At 53.0% G+C, this 14,782-nt stretch overlaps 5 protein-coding genes across 5 annotated transcripts; 2 read left to right on the top strand and 3 right to left on the bottom strand.

Moving 5' to 3' along the window:
- Window positions 1-983: 983 nt before the first annotated feature.
- Window positions 984-1,928, bottom strand: N7459_003135 (phosducin family protein; the record flags this gene model as incomplete). Its single annotated transcript, XM_056942319.1, has 1 exon — window positions 984-1,928. One exon carries the CDS (start codon window positions 1,926-1,928, stop codon window positions 984-986), a length of 945 nt encoding a protein of 314 aa, XP_056802202.1.
- A 306-nt stretch (window positions 1,929-2,234) lies between these two features.
- N7459_003136 (uncharacterized protein) lies at window positions 2,235-2,751 on the top strand (the record flags this gene model as incomplete). The annotated part of the gene is made up of 2 exons (XM_056942320.1): window positions 2,235-2,348; window positions 2,503-2,751. 2 exons carry the CDS (start codon window positions 2,235-2,237, stop codon window positions 2,749-2,751), a joined length of 363 nt encoding a protein of 120 aa, XP_056802203.1.
- A 1,670-nt stretch (window positions 2,752-4,421) lies between these two features.
- Window positions 4,422-5,802, bottom strand: N7459_003137 (WD40 repeat domain-containing protein; the record flags this gene model as incomplete). Its single annotated transcript, XM_056942321.1, has 5 exons — window positions 4,422-4,442; window positions 4,510-4,629; window positions 4,688-4,777; window positions 4,853-5,565; window positions 5,685-5,802. The coding sequence occupies 5 exons, from the start codon at window positions 5,800-5,802 to the stop codon at window positions 4,422-4,424; spliced, it is 1,062 nt and encodes a 353-aa protein (XP_056802204.1).
- A 4,514-nt stretch (window positions 5,803-10,316) lies between these two features.
- On the top strand, window positions 10,317-12,161 carry samB (MYND-type zinc finger protein MUB1; the record flags this gene model as incomplete). Its single annotated transcript, XM_056942322.1, has 1 exon — window positions 10,317-12,161. The coding sequence occupies one exon, from the start codon at window positions 10,317-10,319 to the stop codon at window positions 12,159-12,161; it is 1,845 nt and encodes a 614-aa protein (XP_056802205.1).
- A 704-nt stretch (window positions 12,162-12,865) lies between these two features.
- On the bottom strand, window positions 12,866-14,262 carry N7459_003139 (uncharacterized protein; the record flags this gene model as incomplete). The annotated part of the gene is made up of 6 exons (XM_056942323.1): window positions 12,866-13,486; window positions 13,571-13,721; window positions 13,775-13,791; window positions 13,856-13,909; window positions 13,980-14,039; window positions 14,092-14,262. The coding sequence occupies 6 exons, from the start codon at window positions 14,260-14,262 to the stop codon at window positions 12,866-12,868; spliced, it is 1,074 nt and encodes a 357-aa protein (XP_056802206.1).
- Between the last annotated feature and the right edge of the window lie 520 nt (window positions 14,263-14,782).

Here is a 14,782-nt window from a genome sequence, read left to right on the forward strand (position 1 = left end):
GTGCCCGTTCTGCTCTTTCTGGATTTATTGCTGTACTGTGTAGCTGTTTCTTGGGGAGTGTTCGGGCCTTTGTGTATACCTAGGTAGCCTTGAGGGAGCAGGGTGTTGCTGTCTATAAGAATCGAGTATTCTGGGTCTACAATGCTCCGTTGCACTTTCGGATCCTTACTCCACAGGCTGACACTCGCCTCCAGCAACGCCCAGTCTTTCAAGATATGGGCTTTCATTTCGTCACTGTAGTAAAGTCCTAAGTTTGACCGATTACAAAGCCTGGAAGTATCCACATGAATTTGGATGTGAAGCGTTTCATTTCAACACTTCGGCACTTCGGGCGCCCATTTGTTCAGCCATGATTGACTGGCCGTACTAGCACTTTGACATCCATAAGTACAATTCATACTAGTCTCTTATCATACAGTTATTACAGAGGATATTGACCAAGAAACCTGTGGCACAGAAGAAAGTAAACAGCATGGGATATCTCAACTGAAACGAAAACAAGACTAAGATAACGACAGGCCCAGCCAGGAAGACACGGTCACTTCGTGGGCAACCAGAGACGAGGAAATCAGCAGAAAAGGAATGCAGCCAGAACACAGCACAGGACAAAAATGATAAAGGAGAACCCCAAAAACAAGATCCCAAATCGCCCCGTTCCGCGCAGTCTATTGAGGTCCAACGCCGTTGAAACAACCACCCTTCGCCCTTCTCAATTCATTTTGGTATCCGACAAGACAAGGAGATTGGGTGAGACATGTAAAAGTGTTGGAAAAAAGATAAGAAGACATTTCAGAAAGAGAAGGCGAGAGTGCAAAGGAGATCGACCAAGGAGAGGATTTTGTTAAGGGAATGAAACCGGGACGCCTGTTGCTGTGCGAGTAATGATATTTGACATGAGCCACGTTGGTTCGTTTTCCCCCTTTAAACGGGGTGGTTAAAGCACACGGTTGCTGCAAGCTGGGTCAGTATATCTAGAGGATGAATCAGTGTGCAGTTCGGGGAACATACAGCTTTAACAAGTCCTCGAGGCTATCGGCGCTACAGCTTCGGCCCTTGGGGATATTGCGGAGAATGTCAACGATGGTCGCGAAGACCTCGCCGCCGCGGTACGCCAGCAGGGCGGGGGCCTTGATGTGATCCATCTCGGCAATCTCTCGGTGTAACTTGATGAAGCGAGTGGTCGTCTGCCGGCGGGCAATGTTGACGAGGCATTCTTCTACGATGGCACTCTCATCGGACTGCAGCAGCGTTAGGATTCGATCCAAAAGAACAAAGAGATGGAAGCGTGTAGAAACACTTACATTCGGATCGTAAATGCAGACGACAACAACGGCGTCGGGAGTCACCTTCTCGATGGCGTCGAGGTATCCCGCAGCATCAACGTTGTCGACACGACCGTACACTCGGCCACGAGGGGAGAGGCGGCGCATACTGCGGCTCTGAAGCTCTTGCATACGCGAGGCGCGCCACTTGCGCATGAACCGTTCCTCATCATCCTCGCTGCCTGACGAACCCTCGGACACCGGGGCAGGTGGCTCCTCACGAGTGGATTTACCCAATCCGAAGGCGGGGCCATTGGGATCGAAGCCCGCGACGCCGAGCAAAGTCCTGCGGAAGGACTTCTTGCGAGCACGCTCGAAGGCTTGGGCGTCGGCAATGACGCCCTTGGGGCCGGTGTTGTTCTCGAATACGGTGTTGGGGATGTGGTAGTTTCCACTGCGAGAGGAGACCATGTCGTCGTCGATGTCCTCGTTTTCGTCGGAGGAGTCGACAGTACGGCGCTGGCGGAGATGGCGTGGAGGGGAGGAGTCGAGGTCGAGATCGTTGTCGTCAGAGTGGTACGGCTCGTCGTCGCGGTCCTCGGGATGGGTGGCGTATTTGTCGCGGTTGTTGTTCACCAGCTGATTGAATTCTTCCTGGGCAGACATCGTGAAAACAAAGCGAGACCCGGGGGGGTGGAGATGGGATATAAAGTGGTCGCGACGATCTGGATCTGGGGCGAGTTTGCGAGTTGGTGAATACGGGCCTGCGGCGCACAGATTGGTCGCGAGAACAGTTTCCACGAACCCCCTGAAGGCTGAAGGATCACAAGTGAACGGAGATGGGGGCTGAGCTGGGAAGAGATCGCCAGGGTGAAACGACGAAGCCCCTTTCCAACGCGGTTTCAGGCTTTGTCGGTCACGACGATCTCTCGGACCCACCGAAGGCGCGAAGAAGATTCCACTGGCTGAGAAATGTGTCGCGCCATCCACGATCGACTCCTGCGCGTATCAGCATGGATCCCAAGTGCGCTCTTGCCCGTTGCGGTTGAGGCTTTTCTCTCCGAGGAGATGGAGATGGACATGGAGGTGCGAAGATGTGCAGTCTGCTTCCACTGGACCATTGTACCTGGAAATCCTTGCAACCCTGGATGCGGCGTGCGAGCGGTTGCGTGTTCCCCCGAACCACGGCCACAACTGCCCCGTCTCACGTTTCACCTCGACGTGATGACTTGTCCGCCAGTCTGAAACTCTGACACCTATTCAACGCTCCGCCGTGCCCATGACCGCCCCCAGGCATCACCTCCTGGATGACGCAGATCCTCCACCAGGCCACGTTGAGCACTCGACGCTCACCAATCCCAATCCCTCGTCTCTGAAGCATCGTGTTCTCGAGAGCACCGATGCCCAGGCTAAGCCGGACTCGGGCCCAACTCAGCCGCCCAGCGAGACCATGTGGAGCGGATCGGATCAGGATCTGATGCTCCACTGAGCTCGACAAACACCAGTCCAAGAATAGGCCTTACTGCCGTGCAGCAAAAAAAGAACTTGGACGACGGGACTGATGGGGTCAAGTGCGGACGCTATTCTCTCTTCGAACACGTCGTGCCCCATCGTTTTGACTATACCTGGCAACTCGACTCCTGCACAGAGGATCTCTCGAGCCCCCATCCCTTCAGGACCTCCCTTGAGGGGCGATGGATTCATGGGTGGCAATGGAGTGCGCTGTACAGTATGCTCCGTTGCTACGTAACAGCCGGGACCCGAGTTCTGGCGGCTTCCATGGATGGAGTAGAGTGACAGGATGCTGCGGCAGACACGCATACTCACGCCCAAATAGTACTTGCCGGATGATGGCTACGTCAACTTGGCCAAAGTTATGTATATATCCCTGGATCCTTCGCAAGACTCTGGCCCCCATCACCAGGCGTCAACGGTTTCATGAGAGTAATTCCGTCTGTCTGGCCAACGAGAAACTGGCGGTCAAGTCGGTCCAGGTCATAGATGGGCACAGCCAAGTTGAAGTGCGTGGTCTCGCCACTATTTATTTACTACCCTACCGTGGAGGCGACGTCTCTTCGTCTGTGATCTGTACCAAATGGCTTGCTGGTTCCTGGAGGCGATCTACTTACTTAGGCGCCATCTCTATTTCTCTTGGGAACGGAATCATTTGACACCAGCACACAACTAATGCCAGTACCCTACCTTACATACACGGGCCGTGTAGCCCTATCTCTGCCATAGGGAACTTGAGACTGATTCTACAGGGTCAACTGAAAAGGAGGCCTTATATGAATACCCTATGTCTGACGCCCATGCCACACTCGCAGATACCCTACCCGAGTGCTCCAGATCGCTGCGTCCTCTTCAAGACACACAGGAAACATGAAAAGAATCACATATGGAAATTGGAGTTGCTCAAAGCAGGACCGAATCCGATCAGATTTGCACGGGGAATTCGAGCCACAAAAGACACAAATAGATACAATCACTCTTTCTTCGGTGAGACACAAAGAGAAGAGAAAAGGGAAGAAAAAGGAGATGACGCGGTAACGCAGGGATACTAAATCAGGCAAAAAGAAAACAGAAATGATCATGGCCAAATCCGACAAACCGGTCCTTCCTTTCCGTCACCGAGAGAATACATGCCGAGGCCGATGCAGGAAAAAGGGCAATCCAGAACGAAGAGGGGTAATAAAAAGGGAGAAAAGAAATAGAAAAAAAAAAAAAAAAAGGTCAGGACGGAAGAAGAAGAATTCAAAGGGAATCATCCAGCAGGAGAAACAGGTAGCCGAAGGAGAGGATAGCTGCAGAGGCACCAGATGGAGTTCTCGCCCTGCCAGGGCCTTGCGTCTCAGCACTCCAACCCCGTGTACAAGCATCGACAACCCAGGCGGCAAAGCTCCCGTCATGTCCCAAAATTGTGTCGTCGCTTTCGTTTCTTCCCCAGCGTCGCGCTCGTCTCCACCACCCAACGTTTTCCGTATCGCATGCGACGAACCACTCTGCGCCGTATTATCGCAAGAACCCAGGAGTTCCCCGGTAACTGATTATTATCGTACAGTGGCGGAGATTCGACCCATCGAACCAAAGAAAATTTCGAATAAGAGCATTGCAAATGATCGACACGGGGTATCTTGCGGTTGTTTTCTTTTTTTGAGATTACCAGGCCCAAACCTTGAGCTAAATGAGAGAGAGAATGACTTAGCACAAACTCAATGGTTCCGGAAACAGGCCAAGCCAAACTTACAAGGGAATCCCAAGATCCAGTACACAGACTGATGCCGTCATTGCTGACTCCGAGACAGCTGACACGGTTCTCGTGGCCACTGAGCGAGCCAACCTTGTCACCGCGCAGAACATCCCACACCTAAAATCTATGGTCAGCACCAATCAAATTAATAGCCACTGAAGCTCAATCCACATACCTTGCACTCGAAGTCGTCGTAACCGGCGAAGAGTAACCGACCGGACACGGAGAAGGCAACCGAGGTGATACCACACAAGACTTGATCGCTCTATCGTTTAGTTAGCATTTTGCTTTGTTTCCTTTTTTTCCTCGAGGGTCTTCTGGTTGGGGTCATCGAATGTACCTGGTAGATGTTGAGCTCGCGGTCGGCACGGATATCAAACAGACGGCAAGAAGTGTCGTCCGAGCCGGTACCAAAGGCGTTGCCATCAGGGAAAAACTGGATAGCGTTGATGTCGGACTCGTGGCCGGCAAATGTTTGCACGGCCTTGCCGGTCCGGATATCCCATAGCTTGGCGAATGCGTCGCAGGCTCCGGACACAAAGATGTTCTGGTTGGTCGGGTTGATGCTGATCGACATCACGTCACCGAGGTGGTCGGCGAACTCGGTTACCTTGGAGCCAGACTCAATATCCCACAGCATACAGGTCATGTCACCGGAGGAGGTAATGATGCGGCGATCGTTGATGAAACGGCAGCAAGAGAGATATCCGGAGTGGCCGGAGAGCTCGCGCGCGACACGGGTGGGGCCTTCGCGCGACGACAGGTTGTAGATGGAACAGATGTTGTCCAGACCACCGCAGGCGACGTAATTTCCGCTGGGGGCGTAGGCACAGGTCATGACCCAGGACGAGCGTAAGGGGATGGCGTGGACTTTGTTGGTGGTGTAGGCATCCCAAATGATGAGCTTGCCATCCTGCGAAGCGGACACGAGATGGCGGCGGTCGGTGGACCAGTGCATGGCGTAGATTTTCGCCAGATGCCCCTTGAGCGTACGGCGGGGCTTCATGCCAATCCGGGGGAGAGCGTCGGTCTCCCTCTGCGCGACCTGGCGAACTGCAAAAGGGTTAGCATTGTCCGGATTCTCACGACGCACAATTGTCGCCGGTGGTGACGGGGGCGAGAGAAGCATGGAAGCATGTTCTGCGCCGGGCCAAAGGTATAGGGAGTCGTACGGGAAGTGTCGGCCAGCTCATCCTTGCGGCGCTTGATCTTGTCCTTCAAACCCTCAGCTTCGCGCCTGGCCGCGGTAATTTTGGCCTGCATCTGTTCGCCGGTCATATCGGCTGCCATGGTTCCGGACAGGGGCCCCTGAAAACCGCCGTGGAAGCGAAGAGGAAAGCTAAGGGAACAATGTTCCAGGGGTGGGTTGAGAGGATCGAAGGGAGAGGGGGGGGGGTTGGAAAGGGAGTTGGGGAGGGAGGGGGCTGAAAGTGGAGTGAAGAGGACACAGAAGCGGAAGCGACCGAGTGAGGTCTTCAAGCTGCGATCATAATACACCCGTAAGAATGGTAGCAAGGGGGGTTGAGCCGGAGCCTGTACGAGTCGAGATTGGGGACTTGGGGGGGAAAGTGAGAGAGAGGGAGTCGATCGAAGGTTCTGAACAGGGGGCGAGTAACAGCAAGTAACAGTAGATACATCAGGTACAGAGAGCGATCATAATACGGCGCGTAACATGGGTATTGACTGTTGCATCGTGAAGCTAGCGGTAAACCGTCGCCGGGGCGTTCGGCACTGCAGATGGCGAGGGGGGCGCGTCCGATTATTTTATTCGACCAGGTCAAATCAATTACTCCGCTATCGCTAACTGGTTATCGAATGAATCCGCCATGATGACTTTTCTGGTGATAACGGATGTGCCGCCATTATGAAGATACTGAAAAGCTGGCTGGAAATGATAATACCGAGCCCGTACGCACCAGGGGGGGAATTGCAAATCCAATTCTAATCCCAATCGCAATCCCAATCCAATTGTAAATCCCTCTCCGGGTACCTGAATTGTCTCTCCGTTTCTTTTCCTTTCTTTTTTTTTTTCTCTCCCTCGTATGAAACCATCATATCCAATACTGGCTGCATGAACAATTCTACTCTGGCATACAGATCTCGCTCTATATGTATAGAGGGGAGGATCCTCCGGGGAACGGCACAAATCACCAATCGCTCCACGTATGGAGGATTTCAGCGCCTTGAGTGGCGCCGGAGACCAGGCTAGGGTGCGCCTGGCCCCATAGGGAAGTGTGGTAGACAGCAGGTCCTTACCTTAGATACTTGGTAAACCCCTAAATCTACGTTCCGGTCTAAAGTATGTAAGATCTGACGGGTGAGATGCAATATTGGACTGGCCGTGGTCGTTGCCGAGATCAATGGCCAGCTATTATAGAATCATCATCGTCGTCGTCGTCAGACGGACTCCGTTCTGCTTTACTCCGGATAGGCTGCAGAGTGGTAACGCGGTACGGAGGATGTAATCAGCGCTATTATTATACCAGACTAAGTACAGTACTACACTACAGGGCTGGATCCCTGGGTACGAGTCCAATACCTAGCAATATTAATAGATGGCTCCCATCCCGAAGTGGCTCTGTATATACGCCTCTGTATGGATACTCCAATCGACCCCTGTCTCTGCTGCTTCTCCACGTCACTTTGGGCGGCTATAATTCTACTTTGCTTTTCCCGCAGTCTCTGATTGGCGTGGATGGGTGATCTTTTTCCTGTGCAGGGAAAGACTGAATCTTTCAGGGCAAGCCGGTAAACGCCAACGCCGAAGTTTTGGTATATATGTATTTAATATTTAATTATGATTAATAATTGCATCTACGTAGTATTTTTGTCGTGACCTGATAGATTTGAGATCAAGGTAGCCTTTCCTCATCCTGCTCCCCTCGGTCGGAACACCGCAGTCTCCATTCCAATCCCAGGGCAGGGCCTTACCGCGAATTGGTCCTGAGCACGCGTCTCTTCTCAGCTGCTGTCGTACGAAGCCCCCCACCATGGTGTATCAGCGTGTGTATAGACAGAAACCCGAGGACGGACTCCATTCTACTTATGGGGAATTATAACCCCATCGCAGGTCCGAGCTCGCCATGGATCGATTCCCCTTTTCGGTGTCCACCGCCGAGTGCTGACTCACCCGCATCTCTCACCCGCAGCGACACGCTTGGAAAGCTGGGAATTCCCATCTGCCTCGTCGTCGCCTTCTCTGCACAGCTCTGGATGTCCTTCGACTTTTGCATGTACTTCCCTTCGCGTCCGGGATTGGCGGGTCCAGTCCAGCAGTTGGGTCCTGATAAGGAGGCCTCAAACTCAGGTGACGTCTCATATCATTAAGACGAGCTCGCGGCCTCGTCGGCGCAACAGGAAAATGAGACTCCACTCGGTGCGCGACCGACCCCCCATTTTCCCAATACCTTCCCAATGCCCTCCCCAACTAGAATCAATTCTCGGCGGATTCTTGTTGTAGACGATCATTATGTATTTGGAGTCGGGCTTTGGTAATGGTATGCCTTGAAAGTCAGCACCAGCAATGCCGCCCCGTTCTGTGCGCCCTGACGTTTGGGCCGGTCCGTCAGGGTGGATTCATTTCAGTAGATGCACATCATATGGGGCATGTTCTTCTGCAACGGCCCACTATACGACTGGATATTGAACGTGCTCAATCTTCTCTCCACTGGACGATCCCCGCCCCGGAGATCTACCCATCTACCTCAGAGCCCCGAGGCATGCAAGGGCTAACAGACGTCCTCTGCGCCTCAATCGAGCTTGTGGATGACGATGACCGAGTACATCAATAGATACGGATGTATGTATGAATGTATAATGCTCCCCAGATCCCACGCAGGGCTGGGTAAAGCTGGTCGCTGCATGTATGCAGCAGCGCTGCGGCCGAGTCCAGCGGAACCTCGAAACGTCTGCGATGGACCCTGGGTCGAAATTGCCTTGCTGAAAATTGCACGCGTCGCAGTGAACGTCGGGATTCTGATGCCAATCATCGGGTTCGGCCCGAGGGACTCGAATAGTACTAGGCGACAAGCCTAGCAGGGAGTTCAGCCATGCCCATGGGACAACTATTGAACTCGGTTCATTCAACGGCCGCTCTGGTCAGAGAAAGGGGGCCAAGGTACACAAGAGTCATCCGATAGACGGTCTCTGGGGCGGATTTGGGCATTATCATAATTTCCTGCCGCGATCGTCTTTTCTCCACTAGATGTACATACATAGTCGGTTGCTTGTCGGCCATCGTCGTGTTTGACTGGCTTCTCACTAGTCACCGGTATAGCGCCCAACAATGCTCAATAATTCCCGCAGCAGAGCACGATGGTCCCAAAGTGGTCGATCGGTGGAATCATGATCCTTGCGCATCCATTCCCCGATATGGTCATTTGGTCAAAACCTCATTTCCGCTGGAGGTTTACCCATTCCTTCATTTCTTTGATGCTTGAATGGCAAATGGTTTGGTGTGAGACTTGCTAGGAGGAACAAAAATACCTGAACGATGCAAGATAAGATTCATGGACTCCTATTGAGAGTCCACAGTTCCTCCTGCTCCTATCTGCCTCATCCAAGTTTCGATAATTCAGTCAACACAGCAAATACCGAGCCCAGCCAGAGTGACGGGAGGTCCTTCAACTTGAAACCATTGATTGCAATGATCTTCGGTCCAATGAGTCTCAACCTCGGAATTCCCCCCATTGGGTGACCGAATCCTGAAAAGACACCCGAATTTTAATGGTAAAACAAACTTGTCCACGCTGCATACAGTATACAACAGAGGCAACGGTCCAAAGTCTTCATACCAGGTGAATTGATTGGTTGTACATCAACTCTAGGAACAATCTACGCGCTGCTCCCAAGGCATGGACAGTACGCCGGGCGTTCGATCTCAAGTAATAGTCATCGGTCCACCCAGAGGTGAAGCTACAAAGAAAAGGTGCCTTATCGATGGGAAACGTCTTTATCAACAATCGGTTTCTATTATCCATCCCATTTAACACAGAAAGGCTGGCTATATAGATGCGACCCGGTCATTGGTATGGGTACCAGCCACGGCTGTTACTCATCGCTGGCAGGCCCAGATTGCCACGAGGGGAGCGGATAGCCCTGCAGGAGGGCAACGCAAGACGGGCATTTGGAGAAAACTAGCGCTGCAAACTGGAAACTACACAGATTGCACGTCGGACAGAACCTGGGTCTTTTTCCTATCGAGCGTGCCACAGGTTGAAGTGCCGTTAAAAATAGAGCGAGTTGGTTCAGGGTGGCGGGACCATGCTCGGCTCCCGTAATATTAAGGAGGCACCTGACGCCTCTCCGCTTTCGCCCTCAAAGGCTTTTCTCCCTCCCTCGCCATCTCCGTCTCTCCATCCCCTCCCCCATCATTGCCCTCGATTCCATCCGTGGTATCCTCCCTTTCCTCTCGATCGCTCTTGTCGACTCTGCCGCCCCCGACTATTCCGGCGGATTCGGCCTTCGTACCCTAGTGCTCTGCCGCCCGACCGCTCCCCCCTCCCAGGAGACCCTCCATCGGGCGCGCCGCCTCGACCTATTCCCCCCGTGTCCCCGATGTCGTTGAATTAGACACCCACTGAGTTCGCAAGGCTTCCTTGATCACGTCGCTTGTGGGTATCATCCGGCCTAGATTTTAGGGGGCAGAAATTCCCGCCTACTAGGCATCGTCAAGGTCCTCACCCATCTGGCCTTTCTCTCTTCTGCATCCTGGATGCCATCCTATTTTTGACGCATTTATCGACTTTAACTGCATTCTTGGTTTTCTCTCTTCCTCGTTCACTCGCTCTTCGCCGTCGTTCACCATGCGGGAAGTCAATTTCAGCATCCCCAATGTGAACAAGGCCTCGGTCAACATCACTACCACCCTCTACGACCGTCGTGCTCTTGACTGCACATCAACCTTACCGCTCATCAACTCACTCAACCATCTTGCCTATCTCACAACTTCGTCTGCTCGGATTCGGGACATTCTCACTGTCGATGGCGGCATTGAAAGACTCGTCTGCATCCTCAAGGAGGGCAGAAGTAAGGATTTGATGGAAATGTGGAAATGGAGTCTCGCATTTCAGTGTGTTGTCAACATCGGAGTTCGGGGCTCGGAGAGCGTGCGGACCAGAGTAGTCGAAGCCGATATGGTCCCCGTCATTGCCACTATTCTCGACAACTACATCAAAGTGGTCGACAAAGTGCGATCGCGCGCCGACCCCGAATCACAGAAGAACTCATCTAGCCGCCAAGCCGCCAAGCCTAGTTCTTCTGGTCGCGAGATTACTGGGCGGTCCGCTGGGATCGACTCTACTCCTCATGCCGAATCGCGTCCTTCCCGCCGTCAGGTTCCTCCGAGCATTGAAATCCCTCAGCCTTATTATCAGGACAATCAACCGACTGACTCCGATGCGATGGATATCACCTCTCCTCCCCGCGTCCCCATGACCTCGCCTCCTGAACGTAGCACATTTCGACAGGAAGCCCACAATCATCGGGCCCACGACGCCCGGTACTCCCGCACCAGCCATCGCCTGCGGGCAATGCAACCCCTCGCCACAGGTGTTCCCGCGATGGATACTGTGGAAGGCTTCGGTTTACGCCCTGTGCGTGATGCGGACCGACTTCCCAGTATGCTTCCAGGGTTGCAGACCGGAATCGTTTCACAGCCCGACTCACCAACAACCCCGAGCGGCCCCCTCCAATCCCAATCTCGAGACATTCCCCAGCCTCCTCCCTCTCGACACCGACCTGCCATTCGTCAACAACAATCAGCTTCCGGGGAATCTGATGATGCGAACGGCGAGGACTCGGCCATGGGGGATGACAATTCTCTGGGACAGACCGCTGAAACTATCGTCGGACTCCCCAATCGGATGGATATTGACGGCGTCGATGAGCGGCCAGCCACGATGATTGATGATGTGTCCGCCACTCATAACCTGACGGTGACTGATCCCACTGAGGAGGGACAGGAAGCGGAGGCTTTCAACATCGCCCATCGCTCGGCTGTTGACGGCAGTATTATCAACAACAATGGTGCCACGCAGAATAATGGAGGACTTGGTCTCTCTCCCACGCAAGCTCCGAACAATCCCAACTCTCCTACTCTCGCCCCCAGTCCCTACGCCATGTACCTTCGCGATCGAAACACGTCCTCGACTCAGGGCGTTCTGACAACGATGCCCCGTGACGAGGATGTCTTGATGTCCTTGCAGCTCCTGGCCTATGTCTCCAAGTACTGTAATCTCCGATCATATTTCCAGCGTTCCCATCTGGTGCCGAAGCTCAAGATCGACCGTGAACTGCATATGCTGGATGATAACGCTGACCCATCTTCGCCGATGGAGATTCCTGAAGATGAAGATGAATATTTACTTCCCGACGACGTCAATATCTTTCCTCTGGTTGAGAAGTTCACCGTTCGACACCACTCGAAAGATATGCAATACTGGGCCTGTGTCGTCATGAGAAATCTGTGCCGCAAGGATGAATCACGAGGTGGCATCCGCCAATGTGCCTATTACAAGTGCGGCAAGTGGGAAGAGTTCCAACGGCAATTTGCGAAATGTCGCCGCTGCCGCCGCACCAAATACTGCAGCAAAGATTGCCAGAAAGCCGCGTGGGTATACCACCGTCACTGGTGTCATACCACCCCTTGATACGACCCCGACGACCTCGAAGGAGTTCCATTTCTGATTTCCGTGCATACTGGCTTGCATAGCGTCATATCCGTCACGCGTCTCCCCGCTATTTTGTTTCAAGGCATTGAGTCTACTCGCGCATGGCATTGCAAAAATCAGCGGCGTTACCAATCCGACCCGAAGATACCTCATTACATGTCTTTTTCTTCTCGCACAGCTTGCCTTTACATCTCCATTTGCTTTGCCGTCATTCGTCCGAGTCCCCATCTTTGGAGAGGGCCGCCCTTATTCTCTAACTCATATATTCCCACCAGCCGTCATGATTGTATATCTCTTTCTCATATCTTATCATGTTGGAACCCCCATTTTATAACCCTGTCCCGTGCGCCTACCCAACCTTTCCTCTCATACCTAATTGTGCTATCACGAGTTTCCTATGTCCTTAGATGGGCACACATTGTTGACACGGAGCGACCGCTTTGTGGTCTCTCAACGCATTCCCCTGCTACAGTCCCATCTACGATTCTATTTATGCTTTGGTGGATTCGTTGCGTCTGCTTGCACTTTGCCATCACGGCCCCGGCGTTTTTTTCTCCCCCTTTCTGTTTCTCTTTACTAACACTCATTGGCACCATCGTTAATTGCAATGGACGATCGTATATGCATCTCATTTGTCCTCCATTTTCCAAGTAACTAAGATAAACTGCAACCTCGGAATTTACCTAGGCTTTATCCTCTTTCGTAAAACCGTATGTCGCAGCCAGCCGTGACTCCAGATGCTCCTGCGCCGTCAGTGGCCGTTTGCCTGGCTCCAGCGTGCCTGCACCACCCCCAAATCCAACAGCCCCAACACCGCCAGCCTTCTCGCGATGCGCCACAACGACCTCACTAGGTACGGGAACCAACTCGGTCGAGTCCACCGGATGACAGAAGTAAACCAGCGTATACCGATCCTGCGGATTCGGACTCCGCTGTTCAGCAAGCGGGAACACAACCCGGTGCACTGTGGACTTGAGCAAGCCGTCCGTCCAGTAGCTCAGCAAGTCGCCAATATTCACCAAGATCGGTGGGAAGGGGTACGCATCTGGCTGGTTACCCGGCACGATGGGCACGGGTGCCCAGCTCCCCTCCGGCGTGAGTATCTCGAGGCCGGGCTGGCCGGGCCGCTGGAAGAGCAGCGTGATACTGCCGTAGTCAGAGTGCGCGCCGGCCCGAACGTCCTTGTCGTGCTTGTAGGATGCTGTTGCCGGAGAGAAGATGGATGGGTAGTACAGGTAGCGTAGGATGCTGCCTGTTGGGCCGCTGCTGGGGTCGTGGCGGCTAGTGAAGAAGTCTTCGGGCATCTGCCGTCGTCGTCAGCAAAAGAGGCAATTTAGTTATTCACCTATGGGGACGGAGCGGAGTTGAGCTCGGAGGGAACCACGAACTTCGAGGCCCAGGGCTAGCAGGTTCAGGATCCGGTTGCAGGTCTTGTTGCAGAGGGAGGCAAAGCCGTGGATCTCTGCTTCATGGGGTGCCAGTGATGGAGGCAGTGGCTGTTGTGCTTTGCCGTCTTTGAAATCGCCAAAGTTCATGGCCCTTTGGGGGATTAGCAAATTACCCGAAGTCATATCTGGTTGATGTCTTCATACTCCTTGAAGTCGCCAGTCTGGCCTCGAGTGATACTGTTAGCCATTGCAAGTTGGGTTTTAGTGGTGTATAATTCCACGTACGCGCTGGTGCTCCGGATCAAGTGTCTCTGTATGCATTCCGGACCAGCCACGGTTCTAGAAATAGGACTCGGGTCAGTCGCTATCTGCTTGTCATCACCAAGCTGATTTCGAAATGACCACAGACATTGGGCGTGATGCGGCACGTCTCCTTCTCGGCTGCGGACGACGCAAAGAACTTCTTGGACTGCCACGATGATGAGACCTCTATGACCCACTGGAAACGCCCGATCACTTACAAGACCAAACCCATGATCCACGTCCTTGGCCGAGAAATCGGTGCCGTTGCTGTTGACATAAAGAAAGCCATACTTGGCAGCAGCGTCCAACATCTCCTTCCCCACGGTGGGGTTGTGAGGATCGGAGATGTCGATGACGGGGAGCTCGATCGGGGCTGTGACGTCGGTCATTTTTGGCACCGAGATGCTAGATGACGTGAAATGGGTGAATGCGGAGATGGAATGGCCGCTGCAAGATATAGTATTTCGAGCCAGAACCTGCGCTAGGAAGATATTACCTCAGAAAAACGGGCGGGCCGATCGCGTATCAGCCATGTTGAACTTATCTCAGTTCGAGTCCTGTGGGTGACTCCGAGCTTAGGCGACATCCGACGCTCTCTCCGTTCTTTTTAGCGCTATCAATCTATCGATTATATTTAGCTTGCAGGGTGCTACTGACGTCCCGATCCGACTAAATCTCTCTATACTTGTACAGCGGTCGTAAATATTTTTGGGGGTAGGTAAATCAAGCACACGTGCTTAATACCCTCTTTTGACAGCTGGTTCTGGCGTAACTGCCCTTGTCGGTATATGGCTAAATCTATCTGTTAATATCTTGGAGTGTATCATCCAAGCGGGGCGTCGAACGTGGTGAGAATATCAACGCATTGATCACGAAACGCCTTGAGACCCCTTGTAGTGTTTATGTGGA

The sequence above is a fragment of the Penicillium hispanicum genome (genome assembly GCF_028827665.1).
Source record: "Penicillium hispanicum strain IBT 35686 chromosome Unknown utg000003l_segment0_segment0, whole genome shotgun sequence".
In the NCBI taxonomy this organism is placed as follows: domain Eukaryota; kingdom Fungi; phylum Ascomycota; class Eurotiomycetes; order Eurotiales; family Aspergillaceae; genus Penicillium; species Penicillium hispanicum.